This window comes from Perissodus microlepis, chromosome 3, assembly GCF_051167445.1.
Source record: "Perissodus microlepis isolate ML-2025 ecotype Zambia chromosome 3, ASM5116744v1, whole genome shotgun sequence".
In the NCBI taxonomy this organism is placed as follows: Eukaryota; Metazoa; Chordata; class Actinopteri; order Cichliformes; family Cichlidae; genus Perissodus; species Perissodus microlepis.
The window spans coordinates 1584465-1603265 of NC_140463.1; the positions used below are offsets into that span (position 1 = coordinate 1584465).

The following is an 18801-nucleotide window of genomic DNA, read 5'->3' on the forward strand; positions in this document are numbered from 1 at the left end:
AAGGAACTTGGACATATATGAATCTAGAGATCTGAACCAATCTTGTGGCTGTCATTGAGAATAAATAATTTATTTTTGGTAAGACCATCATTTTTATAGCGGCAACCCTTCCCATGAGTGATATGGGTAGACATTTCCACCTAGCCAGATCACCTTCTACTTTCTTTAAAAGTGGGATATGGTTTAATTTAGTTAGATCTGCAAGCTTGGGAGAAACATTAATACCTAAATATTTTATATTTCCCGATTGCAGTGGTGTAGAAGAAGAATTATGGAAGGAGCAATTAATCGGTAGGACTGTAGATTTTGACCAGTTAATTGAGTAGTCTGATATTCTTGCAAAAGAGTTTATCAATTCAATCACCCCAGAGATATTGGTTTGTGAGTTTTGGAGAAAAAGTAGCACATCATCCGCATAAAGGCTGATTTTATGTTCCACGTTCTTGCATTTTATGCCCTTAATTACTGAATTCTAATTGCTGCTGCTAGTGGTTCAATAAAAATTGCAAACAGTGAAGGGGAGAGTGGGCATCCCTGCCTGGTGCCTCTCAGGAGACAGAAGCTGGAGGATTTTTGGTCATTTGTTTTGACACAAGCTGTTGGGGAATTATATAATATTTTTAACCAGTTAATGAAAGAGGGTCCAAAACCAAATTTGTGTAAAGTTGCAAATAGAAATTTCCAGTTAACTCTGTCAAATCCTTTTTCTGCATCTAAAGAAAATATTGTAGTTTCAAGGTTTTTACTGAATGAGTAGTCTATCAAATTAAGTAGTCTACGTGTATTTGTTGATGGGTGCCTGCCTTTTATGAAACCAGTTTGGCCAGGATGAATTAAGAGGGGGGTTATTTTCTCTAGTCTCTTTGAGAGAGCTTTGCAGATTATTTTAAGGTCTACATTTATAAGGAATATTGGACAATAGCTTGAGGGATATACAGGGTCTTTGCCTGGTTTTAGCAGGAGATTAATGTTTGCAGAATTCATATTTGATGGAAGTCTGCCCTTTTCTTTGATTTCCAACAACGTTCTGTAAAAAACTGGTGCTAGAATCGTCCAGAATTCTTTGTAGAATTCTGCAGGAAAGCCGTCTGGACCTGGAGCCTTATTATTGGGCATGCTTATCAGGGCTTCCTGGAGTTCACCTGATGTCAGTGGCGAATCCAGTGCCATTGCTTGAGTGTCTAATAATTTTGGAAGAGTTATGTTGTCTAAAAACTGATCAATTTCCTGTTTAGATGGGTTTATTTGTGGTGAATAGAATCTTTTATAGAAATCCCTGAAAATGTTTATTTGTTTCGGGTCATATACTGTGTTCCCAGATGAATATTGAACAGCACATATAGTTGTTTTTTCTTTCTTTATTTTTAGCTGATTTGCTAGAAATTGACCGGATTTGTTACCATGTTCATAATTTTGTAAGCGTAGTCTTTGTACTAAGAATTTTGTTTTTTTTTATCAATTATCTCATTTAATTCTAGTTTTGTTTTGCGTATTTTGTTTAATGTTTCCTGATCTTGGTGGCACACGTAGGCTTCTTATAGTGATTTGATGGTTTTTTCTAATTCCTGAATATTTTTGTTTTCTGCTTTCTTTTTATGTGATGAGAAAGAGATTATTTTACCTCTCATCACAGCTTTCCCTGCTTCCCATAGAACAGAAGCTGATGTTTTGGGAGTGTCATTATAGTCTAAATATGGAGTCCACTCTTTTTTAAAATATTTAATAAAGTCTTCATCTTTAAGCAGTGATGTATTAAATCACCAGTTTTTACTTGGCGTAGTATTACTCTTGTGCATTAGTGTTAAAGACATGCACACACGCTTTCACACATTGGTGATGGCAAGCTACATTGTAGCCACAGCCACCCTGGGCCGCACTGACAGAGGCAAGGCTGCCGGACACTGGTGCCAAGGGGCCTCTGACCACCACCAGCAGGCAGCGGGTGAAGTTTCTTGCCCAAGGACACAACGACCGAGACTGTCGGAGCAGGTCTGTATCGGATCCACATGAGAGAAAAGTGGGAACAAATTCAGTCTGAGTCATTCCTTTGATTCCAATCAGCACATTTATTGACCATTAGTATCCACATTAAACATTAAGCACTGATTCATCCACTGAATCATCAAACTGCACAAATACATGAAAACATGATATTCATCTTATAAAAACATTCTGTTTACTATTCAAAGGTGTTTGAAAGCCTTTTCAGGTGAGGAGGGTCTGAAGCCAGTGTCAGACAGACACTGTGCAGAGACTGTAGAACAGGGTGTCAAACTCAAATACACAGTGGGCCAAAATTCAAAACTGGAACAAAGTCGCGGGCTAACATTAATATTTATTGAAAAAAAAAAAATCTTCCTCCAGATATAAGAATGAATCTTTTCTTATGGAGTCAAAAAAGTTTTGCTGAAAAACTGAATATGGAACAAGCAAAACTTAATACTAAAAGACATATATATATATATATATATATATATACAGGGCACCTGTATAAAAAAGCCCAAAGCCGACTGTACTTCCTCAGGAGGCTGAGGTCTTTTAACATCTGCAGGAAGCTCCTGAGGATGTTTTACCAGTCAGTGGTTGCTGGAGTACTTTTCTATGCTGTGGTGTGCTGGGGGAGCAGCACAGCAAAGAAGGACTCATCCAGGCTGGAGAAACTGATCAGGAAGGCTAGCTCTGTGGTCGGCATGAAGCTGGACACTCTGGTGACAGTGGCAGAGAAAAGGACACTAAAAAAACTGCTGGACATTATGAACAATGCTGGGCATCCTCTGCACACGGCCATTAACAACCAGAAGAGTCTGTTCAGTGACAGGTTGCTTCTCCCCAAGACAAGAACTAACAGACTTAAAAACTCCTTTGTCCCACACGCCATCAGACTGTTTAACTCCTCTCTGGAGGGGAGAGGGAGGGGAAACAGGTGGACAAAGGAAGGGGGAACAACTAAGCTGTAGTGCCTCTTCACCTCACTGTGCAATACCTTTTGTGCAATACTTTTGTTAATAGTCAATGGTGCAATAGACCTCAATACTTGAAATGTGCAATTCACTTGTATTTTTATTTTTATTCCTATTTATTCTATTTATCCCCTTCGTATATTTTATTTATATATGTCTCTGTATTTATATGTGTGTGTGTGTGTATATATATATAATATTCTGTAACTGTAACTTCTGTCGGTGCTGTGCTTTTGGAAACCGAATTTCCCAGAGGAACCCACCCGAGGGATTAATAAAGTTTTATCTTATCCTATCTTATATATATATAAATGTAATTAGGCTGCTCTTCTTGTCATTCCTCTGTCAGTCACTGCTGGATGAGGTTGTCCTCTCCACTCCACCTCCCAGTAACATGGCCCAGTCAGAGCATCTCTACACACAAGCTGCTCCTGCTTCAACCTCTCTGGATCATCAGGACACAGCTCATCCTCTCTCAGTGCACACACCATCCTGTTTACCATCACCACCACCTGCAGAGAGAAGAAGGAAAAGCAGAGGAAATAAACAAGTGTTTCCAGAGACTCTTCATCAGCCGTCAGTCAGTGATGCAGCACATCCAGTATAAAGAGCAGCAGAGACTTCAGTGCTGGGACTGTACTAGTACTCATTGTGGTTTCACTTTTTCTAATCTTTGGATTTTTATTGAAGTTGATGAAAATGTTTTTCACTCCTAGTTTTAGTTTGCACTTTCATTCATTAGAATAACCTTGGTCTGTCCACTCTGAGCTCTTTAGGAACCCCAACAACAACCCCAACAATCCAGATGGAATGGTTCCAGCTGTTAACTGGAGGAATTCCATCCAAACATCTGGTCTCACTAAATTCTTCCTTACTTACAGACTGTGTTCTTCACTGCTTTAAATTTGAAAATGAATGCAGTCATTGGTCTGCGTGCTGCTCTTTTTAGACAGCTGATTGCCTGTTGTCAGTGTTTGATCAGAGCCATTACTATGGTTATCAAAAAGGTGACAAAAAGGCAGAAACAGGAAGTGTTTGTGTCCAGTCCTGAAGCCTGTCATCATTCTCCTCTCACGGCTTCACTGAGAAGCTGCAGCTTTACAGGAAACTCTGGATCTTTGTTTCATACTGACTGTGTTTAGTACAATACTGCTGACAGCACCACCCACTCACTCCATCACTCTACTTACTCCAGAGTTTCCAGTCTGTACTCTGGATTCTTCTTAAGATCAGACAGCTGTTTCACATCTGGATTCTTCAGGTTGTTCCAGCTCAAGTCCAATTCTCTCAGATGGGAGGGGTTGGTCTTGAGTGCTGCTACCACATAATCACAGCTGATCTTTGACAAACCACATCTCCACAATCTGTATAAAGAATGAAAGATATAAGTTTATTAGATAAAGTGTGCTGTCTGTAAAGCATATGGCCTTTTTGGTTTGGATTTCAGTGTCAGACAGACGTTAAGGTGGAATGAAGAGTTTTAGAGTTTCACAGTGAATTTTTCAGTGGAGGATTTTTCTTCATCTTTGAAGGATTGAAATGTGAACATTGTTCTGCTACAGTCAATGGACTAAACCAGATATCTGCAGTTTAGTGTCAGCACAACTTTCACATCATATTCATCTCAGCACAACTAAAACATGGTGACTGACCTCAAAGTTTCAAGTCCACATCCTGGACTTTTTAGAAAACCACACAGCTGCTTCACTCCTGAATCCTGCAGCTTGTTGTCACTCAGGTCCAGTTCTCTCAGATGGGAGGGGTTGGACTCCAGCGCTGCTGCCAGATAATCACAGCTGATCTTTGACAAACCACAGCTCATCAATCTGTAAAACGAATGAAAGATATAAGTTTAATAGACAAAGTGTGTGCTTGAAATCATTCATTGTTTCCTAATCTGTTCAGAGCTGAAGAAGTTTCAGAATGTAGAAGTTTAGAAAAAGGAAACTCCAAACAGCTGAAGCCACCAGGAGCAGCTTCAAACAAACACAACAAGAGAAAAAACTCTGAATTTTTAACATTAAAGTCGCACATTTATCTTAAAAAACAGTAAAAAGACCTGAAAACAGTCGTGTTTTTCCTTCAAGGAACCACATGGCTTCAGTTTTTAATGTGAAGTGTGAAAGAAATGGACATATTTGAAGTCCATCATCACCTTTTCCCAGTTACATTATTAAAGCAGACAAACTACAAGGTCATTTTCATTCCAACAAGTCATCTTCTGACCTGAACTAACAACACTGGTCTCTATGTGCAGCTGGCTGTGAGACCAGTACTAAGGAACCGTCTACAAAGTGCAACACTGAAAGAACATCACACACAAATTTGCTTCCAGCAGTTTTACACAAACATCTACTGTCATTATTTTCACAATACTCTGTGGAGTCCTTTATTGTATATTCAAATGTAATTCAAATGGTCAGACAAAAGAGGGTTATGAGGAAATATGATTACATTTTGTGTATTAGCAGCAAGTTATTGAATCATAAACCAAACAAAATGACTGACAAACATGTTTTTACAAACTCAGTGTTGGACTTTGATCAGCAGGATAACCCTGATATTTAAAGGCATTTTAGTCTCGGTGCATGAGAGTCAACTTATTACTCAATATTTATGGATGATGTTCTTTCAGTGTTGCACTTTGTAGACAGTCCCTGAGTGCTCGTCTCACAGTCAGCTGTTCATAGAGACTAGTGTTGTTGATCCATATTCTGTACACACACTGTGTGACCTGTATGTCTGATTATTGAAGAAGGAAAAGAAGCCGAGCATTCAAATCCTGCCGAGGGTCCATCACACATTTTTGCCCAGGGCTCTGTAAGCTGAACATCCAGCCATGGCCACACAGAGCCATCATGGATTTAGTGTGAACAATAAAATAGACAGTGATGTTTCCAGATCTAATCCTGAAAATAATGACATTAAAATGATGTGATTACATGGAATGGGAGTGTTTCAAATGTGACGATGTATTCTCACAAGATCCAATGTAATTTTAAGAAATCAGACCTTAAAATATTTGTTCTAAAATTAAAGATAATTTAATACAAATGAAAAACCAACTACTGTGAACCAATATCTCTCTACATAGGTAATCACTATAATTGAAAGAAATTTTAATCATAATTTTCCTGAAATATGGATATGGAGATTATTAAATACTATTTATTATGCATTGTAATTAATGCCCAGTAGACACCATACCAGGCAATTTGGAAACGGTTTTCTTCCCATGCGCGAAACGAGGAAAGTGATCACTCCACTAAAGTAACCAGAACCAGGAAACTGGGGAAACTTGGCAAGAAACCACATGGATATTACATCACCGTCATCTGATCAATCTAGCACATCGGGAGGAGCCATGTGTCAGCATGGGAACCCCAGTACAGGGAGTGCAGAATTATTAGGCAAGTTGTATTTTTGAGGAATAATTTTATTATTGAACAACAACCATGTTCTCAATGAACCCAAAAAACTCATTAATATCAAAGCTGAATGTTTTTGGAAGTAGTTTTTAGTTTGTTTTTAGTTTTAGCTATTTTAGGGGGATATCTGTGTGTGCAGGTGACTATTACTGTGCATAATTATTAGGCAACTTAACAAAAAACAAATATATACCCATTTCAATTATTTATTTTTACCAGTGACACCAATATAACATCTCCACATTCACAAATATACGTTTCTGACATTCAAAAACAAAACAAAAACAAATCAGCGACCAATATAGCCACCTTTCTTTGCAAGGACACTCAAAAGCCTGCCATCCATGGATTCTGTCAGTGTTTTGATCTGTTCACCATCAACATTGCGTGCAGCAGTAACCACAGCCTCCCAGACACTGTTCAGAGAGGTGTACTGTTTTCCCTCCTTGTAAATCTCACATTTGATGATGGACCACAGGTTCTCAATGGGGTCCAGATCAGGTGAACAAGGTGGCCATGTCATTAGTTTTTCTTCTTTTATACCCTTTCTTGCCAGCCACGCTGTGGAGTACTTGGACGCGTGTGATGGAGCATTGTCCTGCATGAAAATCATGTTTTTCTTGAAGGATGCAGACTTCTTCCTGTACCACTGCTTGAAGAAGGTGTCTTCCAGATACTGGCAGTAGGACTGGGAGTTGAGCTTGACTCCATCCTCAACCTGAAAAGGCCCCACAAGCTCATCTTTGATGATACCAGCCCAAACCAGTACTCCACCTCCACCTTGCTGGCGTCTGAGTCGGACTGGAGCTCTCTGCCCTTTACCAATCCAGCCACGGGCCCATCCATCTGGCCCATCAAGACTCACTCTCATTTCATCAGTCCATAAAACCTTAGAAAAACCAGTCTTGAGATATTTCTTGGCCCAGTCTTGACGTTTCAGCTTGTGTGTCTTGTTCAGTGGTGGTCGTCTTTCAGCCTTTCTTACCTTGGCCATGTCTCTGAGTATTGCACACCTTGTGCTTTTGGGCACTCCAGTGATGTTGCAGCTCTGAAATATGGCCAAACTGGTGGCAAGTGGCATCTTGGCAGCTGCACGCTTGACTTTTCTCAGTTCATGGGCAGTTATTTTGCGCCTTGGTTTTTCCACACGCTTCTTGCGACCCTGTTGACTATTTTGAATGAAACGCTTGATTGTTCGATGATCACGCTTCAGAAGCTTTGCAATTTTGAGACTGCTGCATCCCTCTGCAAGATATCTCACTATTTTTGACTTTTCTGAGCCTGTCAAGTCCTTCTTTTGACCCATTTTGCCAAAGGAAAAGACGTTGCCTAATAATTATGCACACCTGGTATAGGGTGTTGATGTCATTAGACCACACCCCTTCTCATTACAGAGATGCACATCACCTAATATGCTTAATTGGTAGTAGGCTTTCGAGCCTATACAGCTTGGAGTAAGACAACATGCATGAAGAGGATGATGTGGACAAAATACTCATTTGCCTAATAATTCTGCACTCCCTGTATTGGTAAGAAGAGAATTACTGGCCATAGACTGAAACTTTACACCAAAAATAGAGATAAAAGTGGCCACAATAAATATTAAAATCAGTCAATGTGGAAAAAGAGCTCAAAGGGATCAGTGATCACAAACTCCTCAAATTCAGTATTTGGATTGTAGCAAAATCTGAATGGTGTATTTGTGTACCTGGCACTATGATTCTGAACACACCTGCTATTGATGGGACACTGACTCTTTTCTACTCTGGGAGTGAGAAAGTTGGTTTTATGGTTGATACTCAGGCTTTAAATATCCTTCTGGCCTTCTAACCCATCTCTGACTGCCTGGTTGTCCTCACTATCAACAGCACCATCAGAACCCACATCATTTTTGTCTGAATCAGTTGGGAATCAGTATCAGTGACACCGTGAGCAGAAAAACTGAGAGGAGCAGGCCTCTTGTTGGCTACATTGACTGCTGTGGAACAAATGGCCTGCTCATCGGTGTGTCACACAAAACATGCCACAGAAAACATGAACCGAACAATACTTCTGTTTTACCAATTAAACAAAATATGTGACAGTAAAAAATCTTCAGACGTTAATGAAGAATCTCCTGAGCCAAAGATAAAGAAAAGGTAACTTGCCAATTCTAAAAGGCTCGGTTGTTTATAGAATAATATCATTCAGACTTTAAATGTTCAGCAGTGGGAACGTTTGGATCCTGACCTGAGAGTTTCCAGTGTACAATGTGGACTCTGCAGTGCAGCAGACAGAAACTTCACTCCTGAATCCCGTAGGTTATTGTAACCCAGGTCCAGCTCTTTCAGACAAGAGGACTGGGAGTTGAGAACTGAGGACAGAGCATCACAGCTTCTCTCTGAGAGTTTACAGTGACTCAGTCTGAAAAAACAAAAAAATTGATTAAATTAAATCAGTCAAATTATTTTTTTAAATGCCAGCATGCAATACAATTAATGGTTAACTAAACAGCTTCTTTAAAACACAACTGTTGTTATGGAAATTTTAACAATAACCTGCAAACACCTCGGTGAGCATGATTTGAAGTAAGTTTAATAACATATTGCAATATGGAGAGACCCTGGTCAAGCACCCAAGCAGTCCCTGATGATGGCTGCCTCCTTCATATCTTATACACGCACAGACAAAGACATTCCACAACTCTCACATGTTGGCCCATCTCACAGGGGGGCAATAACTTCAGCCCCATCCTTAAAACCTCCCCCCTCACAAAGAGAGTTATGACCTTTTTAACTACTGAACATAACATCAACAACATTGCACTCAAAGAATTCCTCCTACAGTCAGAAGAGGAAAAAAAACTGTTTCACACTTTATGGTCATCTTCTATCCTCTGAGTCCTTTGTTCAAAGGATGACAGTTATATAAAGAAAACACAAAAGTATTAGATTATAAACAGGAAAATGAAACAACATTCGTTGTTCATCTGCCAAAGAAAACTTCAACATTAGTTACATTGAGTTATCCATTCATAAGAACCTGTTGTTAAAGTAAGGAAGCCATTCAGTGCGAGACATATTTCTCCACTTAATCATCAAATCCATCATCCATGTTTCCCAATTTAGTAACTGTTTCTTTGATAATAAAAACCCTCATCACCCTCATAAAAACCCTCATTGGGAAGCGCATCTGTAACCGGAAGGTCGCCGGTTCAATCCCCGGGCTCTCTGTCCTGGTCGTTGTGTCCTTGGGCATGACACTTTACCCTACTGCCTACTGGTGTTGGCCAGAGGGGTCGATGGCGCGATATGGCAGCCTCGCTTCTGTCAGTCTGCCCCAGGGCAGCTGTGGCTACAACCATAGCTTGCCTCCACCAGTGTGTGAATGTGAGAGTGAATGAATAGTGGCATTGTAAAGCGCTTTGGGTGCCTTGAAAAGCACTATATAAATCTAATCCATTATTATTGTAAGTCAATGTGCATATAGCTTCCGCTATATGCGCGGAAGCCAGCAGCAGCGACGGAGAAGATCAGGAGGCCAACTGTGCAGAAGCCAGCGGCAGTGATGGAGAAGATCAAGAGGCCAACCGCACGGAAGCCAGCGGTGGCGACAGAGCAGTTCTGGAGGCCGACCGCAGAACCAGCAGCAGCAAAACAGTTCATGAGACCATCCACAACGGTGAAGTTCCTCAGCAGACAACCTGGAAAGTGGCCGGCACCGGGCTGTGGACGTGCTGGACATGGACCTGGACGATAGTGTGGCAGCCGCAGGACCAGACGAGGCAGGACCAGACAGTGGCTGCGTAGCAGGGCCAGACTAAGTCACCAATGAAGCAGCTGGACCAGATGGTGGCATGGCAGCTGTAGGTGATGGAGTAGGTGGTGGCAGTGCAGGCAATGGCATGGAAACCACAGGAGTTGGTGCCGCAGGTGACGGCGTGGAAACCACAGGTGTTGGCACTGCATGCAACGGGGTGGAAAACGCAGGTGTTGGCGTTGCAGGCTGGATGGATCCCTCGGACTCTTCAGCGGAGACAGAAGACAACTGGAGCTAGGGCTGGGCCATATTATACTGTTCACGGTAATACCGGTACAATGTTAGGCAACGATAAGAAAATGAAATATCGCGATATAATATGGATAACACGCGCATGCACAGTGCCTTTGTTTTCATAAGCACATGACTGAAAAAGCATGGCGGCAACGGAGAATGAGAAGGGAGAAAGCGGATCGTTGAGTGAAACGGATGAACCAGAATTAGTTTGTAAAAATGATCCCACTTCAGTGATGTGGAACTGGTTTGGTGTTTGTCCGTCAGATACACAACAAAGCACATTTTGTTGTAGAACATGCAAGCAGGCCGTCGTTATTGCCGTATTTGTCGGACTAAGGCGCTCGTAAATCTGGGAGTAATCTGGGTCCTAAACTCCATCACTTATAGCATGTTCTGACTGAGAGATTTCTGAAAAAATTCAAACGTACAGCTCTGCTATCACTTCCAAAATAAATGAAGACAGGAAACTAAACAGCAGTGACGTTTGTAAGGTTATTGAAGCTGGGCTAGCTCTCTTATAATGATGTGCTACGTGATCGCTACCGATACAGCTATGTTAGCATAACATAAACAGTGAAGCTGGAGGATGAACACTAACACTTTTCCATACGATAAAAGTTAACGTGAAGGTTCCTGATGGTTAGAGAAAAATGCAATCATGATTATGCTCAGGATATGTCAGCCCATTTCTACTGGAATTGCCTTTTGGTTTAACTTTCAGCAAGGAATTTGCATTTGCACCGTTAAATTTGTATATAGCTTAAATGCACATAAAAAAAAAGCTGCTTGTTTAATTGAAAATAAATGGATGGAGTTTTTTTGCGCTAGTAAAGTTGTGGAGTTGTATTTTGTCTCGCGTCAATTATATCGTCAGTTATATCGTCAGTTATATCATTATTGCAAATTTTCAAATATATATCGTGATAAATATTTTTGGCCATATCGCCCTGCTCTAACTGGAGCAGCCCCTCGAACCCTCCAGCAGGAACAGACACAGAACCAACAGGCACGGAATCCTCTGGCAGTGACAAACAGACGGCTGGAACAGTTCTCTAGAACCCCCAGCAGGAGCAGATAGCTGGCGCGGTCCATCCTTAACCCTCAGATGATGCGGAGTGATGCTGGCCGGAAAGCCCAGTGGAAATAAGGAACTGCTAGAGCAGTTCTCATGAACTGCAAGCAGGAACAGATGACTGGTGTGGTTCTCCTGAGCCCCCAGCAGGAACAAACGGTGGCATGGAAGCCAAGGGGTTCTTGATTGGTTCACCCGAGCCTCCAGCGGGAGCAAATGCAGGACCAGAAGGTGCGGAGACCCCTGGTTGCATAGGTAACTGAGCAGGTGGAGGGACAAATGGCAGAGCTAGAGATTGAACTACAGGCAGAGTTAACGGCTGGGCTGTCGGCTGAGCAGATGACAAAGCTGAAAACTGAGCTAACAAGTGAGCTAATGTTTGCGTTATGGATAGGATTTGAAGATATATCAACTGTTGTAATGATGGTAGTAATGGCGGGTGAGGTGGTGGTTAAACAGGTAGCTAAACTAGTTCTCCTGGGCCTCCGGAACATGAGGAAAATGGCTGGATGTTTTGTCCTTATAAGGTTGTAGCTTCTGTACATACATGAGCCTCGTTGCTATAGTTTTCCATTGCACATTTAGAAACCACAAGGTTCTCTTCTTCCAAGGTGCAAGACTGCTCACTTCTGCTTTTTACATGTTTAGTACACATGTTGATTCGTTAAAAGGTCATGCCCTATATGGAGCGACTGGAGATGTTGCTGAAGGGTCAAGCCGTACATGGTCTCAGAAAATGTCACACACCCACACACACACACTCACACACACACACACACACATACATACACACACACGGGGACATTGCTCATACATGCTTGCCATGAATGTATGACTGTTTTCACTCAAATAAAAGGTGCTGTAAGGGCAGTCAGATTCGTAGTTCGCTGGGTTCAGGTGAAGAACCCTAAAATCTGGTTCAAGCTCCCCTTGCAAGTAAAATTACAAGGAGTGCTGTTTTGTCTTGTTTTGTTGCAGTTGGCTGGTCCCTGTATCAGCAGGGTTTTCCTGAAACCCAACATATACGATACCGTAGTCAGGGCACGCCACGGCTTCCAGCAGAGCTCCTCCTCTAGCTGGGCGAAAGCTGCCTCCAGACACTCGTGCGGGTCATGGTCTGCTGCGTAATGGTCACAATCTTCTGTCATGTGAAGGCTGTGTGGAGTAATGGTGGACCCAAAATGCAGACTCACGGAAACAAAAGTTGAACTTAAATAGAGCTTTAATGCTGGACGGCAAAAAAGAAAAACGGCTGAACTAGAATACCAACATTTGTGACTAAAAATAGACCTGCAGTAGAAAATAAGAAAATGTGAAAATAAAGTATTACAACATTAGGCACATGCATCCCCAGTTTTTTAAAAAAGAGTGATACCACAACAGCAGCAGTGGAGATCATAGTTTATGGTTCAGCGTCTCGAGTACACCGAGTTGTTGAGCCATCAAAGAGGTTACAGTTGTACTGGAGAAATCCCCAAACTTTAGGATACAAATTCATACAAAGACAGAAAGCCTAGTGAAATAAATTACTGACACAGTTGGATGTTTAAAGTAAAGACATGAGTACAAATGTACTCACAGAGCTTTGTTGGAGGCTTTGACCACTGGCAGCAGCCTCAGAAGAGCCTCCTCTGAAGCAGAGTATTTCTGCAGGTCAAACACATCCAGATCTTTTTCTGATGACAGTAAGATGAAGACCAGAGCTGACCACTGAGCAGGAGACAGTTTATCTGTGGAGAGATGTCCTGATCTCAGGGACTGTTGAATCTCCTCCACTAGAGAACGATCATTCAGTTCATTCAGACAGTGGAACAGATTGATGCTTTTCTCTGCAGACAGATTCTCGCTGAGCTTCTCCTTGATGTACTGGACTGTTTCCTGATTGGTCTGTGAGCTACTTCCTGTCTGCGTTAGCAGACCTCGTAGGAGAGTCTGATTGGGCTGCAGTGAAAGACCCAGAAGGAAGCGGAGGAACAAGTCCAGGTGTCCATTTGGACTCTGTAAGGCCTTGTTCACAGCACTCTGGTAGAAGTGTGTCTCTGCAAATTCTGATTCTATGCTTGAATCTTGTTTTCTAAACAACTTGGACAATTTAAATTGTTGATGTTTAAGCAGATTGAGTCCAGAGTTGATGAAGGTCAGATGGACATGAAGAGCAGCCAGAAACTCCTGAACACTCAGATGGATGAAGCAGAACACCTTGTCCTGGTACAGTCCTCTCTCCTCTTTAAAGATCTGTGTGAACACTCCTGAGTACACTGAGGCTGCTCTGATATCGATGCCACACTCTGTCAGGTCTGATTCATAGAAGATCAGGTTTCCTTTCTGCAGCTGATCAAAAGCCAGTTTTCCCAGAGACTCAATCATCTTCCTGCTCTCTGGACTCCAGTGTGAATCTGTCTCAGCTCCTCCATCATACTTGACCTTCTTCACTTTGGCCTGAACCACCAGGAAGTGGATGTACATCTCAGTCAGGGTCTCGGGCAGCTGTCCTCCCTCTCTGGTTTCCAGCACATCCTCCAGAACTGTAGCAGTGATCCAGCAGAAGACTGGGATATGGCACATGATGTGGAGGCTTCGTGATGTCTTGATGTGGGAGATGATCCTGCTGGCCTGCTCCTCATCTCTGAATCTCTTCCTGAAGTACTCCTCCTTCTGTGGGTCAGTGAACCCTCTGACCTCTGTCACCATGCCAACACATTGTGGAGGGATCTGATTGGCTGCTGCAGGTCGTGTGGTTATCCAGAGGCGAGCAGAGGGAAGCAGTTTCCCCCTGATGAGGTTTATCAGCAGCACATCTACTGAGGTGGACTTTCTAGGGTCAGTTAGGATTGTAGTTTTGTGGAAGTCCAGAGGAAGTCGACACTCATCCAGACCATCAAAGATGAACACAACCTGGAAGTCTTCAAAGCTGCAGATTCCTGCTTCTTTGGTTTCAGTAAAGAAGTGATGAACAAGTTCCACCAAGCTGAACTTTTCCTCTTTCAGCACATTCAGCTCTCTGAAAGTGAATGGAAATATGAACTGGATGTCCTGGTTGGCTTTGTCTTCAGCCCAGTCCAGGGTGTATTTCTGTGTTAAGACTGTTTTCCCAATGCCAGCCACTCCCTTTGTCAGCACTGTTCTGATTGGTTCATCTCTTCCAGGTGAGGCTTTAAAGATGTCTTCTTGTCTGATTGTTGTTTCTGGTCTGTCTGGTTTCCTGGATGCTGTTTCAATCTGTCTGACCTCATGTTCATCATTGACCTCTGCAGTCCCTCCCTCTGTGATGTAGAGCTCTGTGTAGATCTGATTCAGAAGTGTTGGGTTTCCTGCTTTAGCAATCCCCTCAAACACACACTGGAACTGCCCTTCCAAGTTAGACTTGAATTTAAGCTGACAGTTTTGAAGAGTCTCTGAATTTGAAACAGGAGATAAGATGATTGGCCAACTGCGGTTTATATAGTGCGAATAACTTTATTGATTCATTTGTTTCTTCTAGGCTGGACTACTGTAATTCATTATTATCAAGATGTTCTAAAAACTCCCCTAAAAGCCTTCAATTAATCCAAAATGCTGCAGCAAGAGTACTGGTTATTAATTATTGATTTACTTTGACCATTTTAAACAAATAGCATCCTGCTCAGCACCGTATTAAAATATTTAATATCTTTAGTTCGTGGATATTGTGGGAATAAAATAAATTATTTTACTGCTACAATATAACTTTCAGTATTAACATTGCATTAACCAAATTACCTACAGCATTGATATTGCATTAAGATGTTTATTAAAGTCATTGGCATCAGATTAACAATTTTTATTTACAGGTGCAGCCATAATCATTGTATACACACATTGCATATTGTGCTCATTAAAAGAGTTAACGCCCAGTCAATGGAAGGTCATAAGCTTTGTTGAGCGCGATGTCTCAGTCGATATATTGTAGGTGACTGGAGCGACATAAGGTTAAATAGCACACACGCTTACAATACACAGGATTTAGAGATAGGCCAGGCCAAAGGCCTGAAATTCATTTAGCTTCTAACTGCATTTGAGTTTGCTTAGTAACAGATTACAGAAGACGAGTCAAGAAGAGGACAAGCCCACAAGGACCATCTGGGCCTGAAACTATTTGCCATGTATGGAAAAATGTGATAGAAAGAGGAACTTCTTTGTCTGCTTTTTACATTGACCATTATTGTAACTGATGCATGTGATGTTCATTGACGCAAGAAGGGGCGTAAACCCTGATGTATTAAAAACATTCTGAAATGCATTCTTGGGTGGAGATCTACGCTGATGTGTTGCAGTGTGCATCTTCCCGCGCATGTTCAATAAAGATGACTTCACTCTTCTGGGCCTCTTTTGGTTTGTTATATTCCTCAACATTTTATCATTTTCGGGACAATATCATTTTAGTATTTAAAATATGAATACATTTCTAAAAACTCTGGTTTGAAATGTAAGAGCCACTTGAAACCATAAAGAGTGAATGTCTAAATGTATTATAAGGTTCTAAAGCATGACACTTATCACTATTTCTGAGTCCAAACATTTTAGATAGTTTTATAGATTTTTTATAATCTGCTATGAACCATCCTCACATCTCATCTAAAGCTCTCTAACCACGTCCTCTGTTTTAATGTTGTTTGCTGTTACATGCAGTGAACTAAAGTTAGACATCATTAAAGCAAACCAAACCTTTCAATCATTGGAGCTCTGACTTTAGTCGTACTGCAAAGCTTAGACTACAGAGATACCACATGGAAACACTCAGAGCTCTGATTGGTCAGCTCAGGCTTCATGTGTTTCTGCCATACTGATGTCTATACAGACAAACAAATGAATTCTTACCTTCTGATAAATGTGATGAATCTTCCTGGGCTGAGGGACTTCCTGTTGGAGGAAAGTGCACCTTGAATCATGAACTGGTCTTTTTAAAAATAAAAAAAGCTTCAAAATAATGTAAATATAAAGTTTGTACTAAAAGAATCTGATGAGAAAAACACAAAATTAAAAAGTCAGACTAAAACAGTTTAATGCATTTATAAAATAAATTGTGACGATGTCGTGTCTGCATACTGCACTCAGTGTTTGTTTCTTTTTCCTCTAACTGACCTTCATTCATTTTCTCTAAAATCGACCTCGCCACCTCCATCACACGGTCTGAATACGCCTGCACCATCACATCTACTGTTTTCAGTCTGTCTGCGTTCTCCAGGTGGCACTTATAGATTCTGGTGAAGTCACCTCCAGGTTCATACTGCAGGTAAAAGTGGAAAAGCTTCAGCTCCTCCTCTCCCATTTCTTTCAACATTTCCAGCAGCTGCACTGGTAAAGCCTTCTCCATCTCTGATCTGGAAAACATGAGAGCGTGTGAATAACAGTCTCATCACATCTACTTTTTACTTATTTAGTATATTTCACAACAGATTACATATTTAATCTGGATTATGGGAAAAACATCACATACTGAATGATAATGAATCAATGAGTAGATCTGATACAACAAAAACTGACCCAAAAGCACAGTGACACGTTTAACAGCACCCTCTGGTGGTCATACATATTTAATTTAATGTAACTTCAGGTCCAACACTGCTGTTAATATATAAATGAAAAAGAAAGTGAATGAACTGATCAAACTGTCAACAGAAAACAAAGAGAGCTTACAGTCTTTAGAAAACTGCTTAGAATCGGCTGAAGTCTCTAAAACATGAAATATGAAGTCAAATAAAGAAAATGAAAGCAGAGGACTCCAGAAAAAGATTAACATTAAAATGCTTTATTGTGGTCTTCATATATACTGGCACCTGTTTACCATGAGGTTTATAAATCTGCTATAGAGTCAGGAATGTGGCACCAAGAAGGAATTCATCATAATCACAGTTACAATATAATTATGTGATGATGGGAAAACTCTGGTCCTTATTCAAATTCAATTTTACACACACAATGACATGAGGTGAAATGCTTATAGCTGTGCAATGCCCGACCATTAAATGACAGTAGTTTTACAGTAAGATATACAAATTTACAGGTTATTACAAAATTTAGAGATTTAACTTAGAAATTTACAGTAAAAATGTGCAAATAGCAGTTTACATAAGAGATTATTAGTCAAAAGAGATTATAAATTCTAAGAGATTATAAATTATAGGAAGTGTGGATTAGTCAAAAGAGATTATAAATTATAGAAAGTGTGCAAAAAGAAAAACCAGAGTGCGTGTGGTGATGTGATGTGTGCGGGAGAGTCCAGTCCTACACCTGGTTCAGGGCCCGAATAGCCTGGGGGAAGAAGCTCCTCCTCATTCTCTCTGTTTTGGCCTTGAGGGAGCGGAAGCGCTTCCCAGACCTCAACAGTGAGAAGAGTCCCGTGAGGGTATTATTTACTTAACCAACTTGTTGATGAGGGGGTGCAGGACCACCACCTGTCTTTTTTTTGCTCTGCCCTTTTCTTGGTTGCTGTTATAAACAAACAAACAGATTATTTCAGGGTCTCTTTTCAAGAGACTAAAAGCAATATAAGTGATAAATATTACCATTCTCTAGAATATTCTTATATTTCACTTTTACTTGTTCCCATGTTCTAGTGGGTCCTGTTGTGGCTCTAATGTGAAAGAGGATATAATGTAATATAATATAATATGATATAATATAATATAATATGATATAATGTAATATAATATAATAAATTTACCCTACCGCCTACTGGTGTTGGCCAGAGGGGCCGATGGCGCGATATGGCAGGCTCGCTTCTGTCAGTCTGCCCCAGGGCAGCTGTGGCTACAACTGTAGCTGCCTCCACCAGTGTGTGAATGTGAGAGTGAATGAATAGTGGCATTGTAAAGCGCTTTGGGTGCCTTGAAAAGTGCTATATAAATCCAATCCATTATTATTATTATTATTAAATTACTTACGAGTTTAATTTGTCAGCAACTTTCTGCCAGCCCTCTCTCCTTGCTTTTGCAGCCTTTGCAGTGTTCCCTTGCATTTTAATTAAACTCTGAAACTCCTGAAATCCCTCAATCAAGAGTTCTTACTCTGCTGCCGAAAAATACTGAGCGCGCTCCTTCGACATTTTCGCCGACCAATCAAAGGGTTGCCGATCAATGTTTCTACTATCGATGCGTAGCCCCTTTTAAGCCACCCAGTGATCTCACATTACTTCATCCAGCTGTACTAATCGTCAACAACAGGTGTGTTCGGAGAACCGGAATAGCGAACTCAAAGTTGGCGCGATGATTTGATCTTGGATGTGTCATTTGATCTTGGATGTGTCATTTGATCTTGGATGTGTCATTTGATCTTGTAGTAAGCGAGG

General features: G+C 41.1%; 2 protein-coding genes across 3 annotated transcripts; both read right to left on the reverse strand.

The window, feature by feature from the left end:
* Positions 1 to 2404: 2404 nt before the first annotated feature.
* Positions 2405 to 4953, reverse strand: LOC146389379 (ribonuclease inhibitor-like). Its single transcript, XM_084912003.1, has 3 exons — positions 4613 to 4953; positions 4151 to 4324; positions 2405 to 3472 (listed from the first exon to the last, which is right to left on the reverse strand). The coding sequence occupies exons 1-3, from the start codon at positions 4780 to 4782 to the stop codon at positions 3463 to 3465; spliced, it is 354 nt and encodes a 117-aa protein (XP_084768129.1). The 5' UTR covers positions 4783 to 4953; the 3' UTR covers positions 2405 to 3462.
* Positions 4954 to 8557: 3604 nt separating this feature from the next.
* Positions 8558 to 16842, reverse strand: LOC146389380 (protein NLRC3-like). 2 transcript variants are annotated; one of them, XM_084910657.1, is made up of 4 exons: positions 16596 to 16815; positions 16332 to 16373; positions 13075 to 14890; positions 8558 to 8791 (listed from the first exon to the last, which is right to left on the reverse strand). In XM_084910657.1, exons 1-4 carry the CDS (start codon positions 16792 to 16794, stop codon positions 8590 to 8592), a joined length of 2259 nt encoding a protein of 752 aa, XP_084766783.1. In that variant the 5' UTR covers positions 16795 to 16815; the 3' UTR covers positions 8558 to 8589. The 2 variants fall into 2 exon arrangements, with proteins under 2 accessions (XP_084766783.1, XP_084766786.1); XM_084910660.1 differs by lacking the exon at positions 8558 to 8791 and having other exon boundaries at positions 10072 to 14890; positions 16596 to 16842.
* Between the last annotated feature and the right edge of the window lie 1959 nt (positions 16843 to 18801).

What these genes read in the sequence shown, in the direction of transcription:
- LOC146389379 (XM_084912003.1), bottom strand. Translation starts at nt 4,782, where the DNA reads ATGAGCTGTGGTTTGTCAAAGATCAGCTGTGATTATCTGGCAGCAGCG. An exon ending in TGTGGACTTGAAACTTTGAG is followed by an intron (nt 4,325 to 4,612) that starts GTCAGTCACCAT and finishes TTCTTTATACAG; the next exon opens with ATTGTGGAGATGTGGTTTGT.
- LOC146389380 (XM_084910657.1), bottom strand. Translation starts at nt 16,794, where the DNA reads ATGTTGAAAGAAATGGGAGAGGAGGAGCTGAAGCTTTTCCACTTTTAC. An exon ending in TTTAGAGAAAATGAATGAAG is followed by an intron (nt 16,374 to 16,595) that starts GTCAGTTAGAGG and finishes TTCCTCCAACAG; the next exon opens with GAAGTCCCTCAGCCCAGGAA. An exon ending in TTCATCACATTTATCAGAAG is followed by an intron (nt 14,891 to 16,331) that starts GTAAGAATTCAT and finishes TTTCAAATTCAG; the next exon opens with AGACTCTTCAAAACTGTCAG.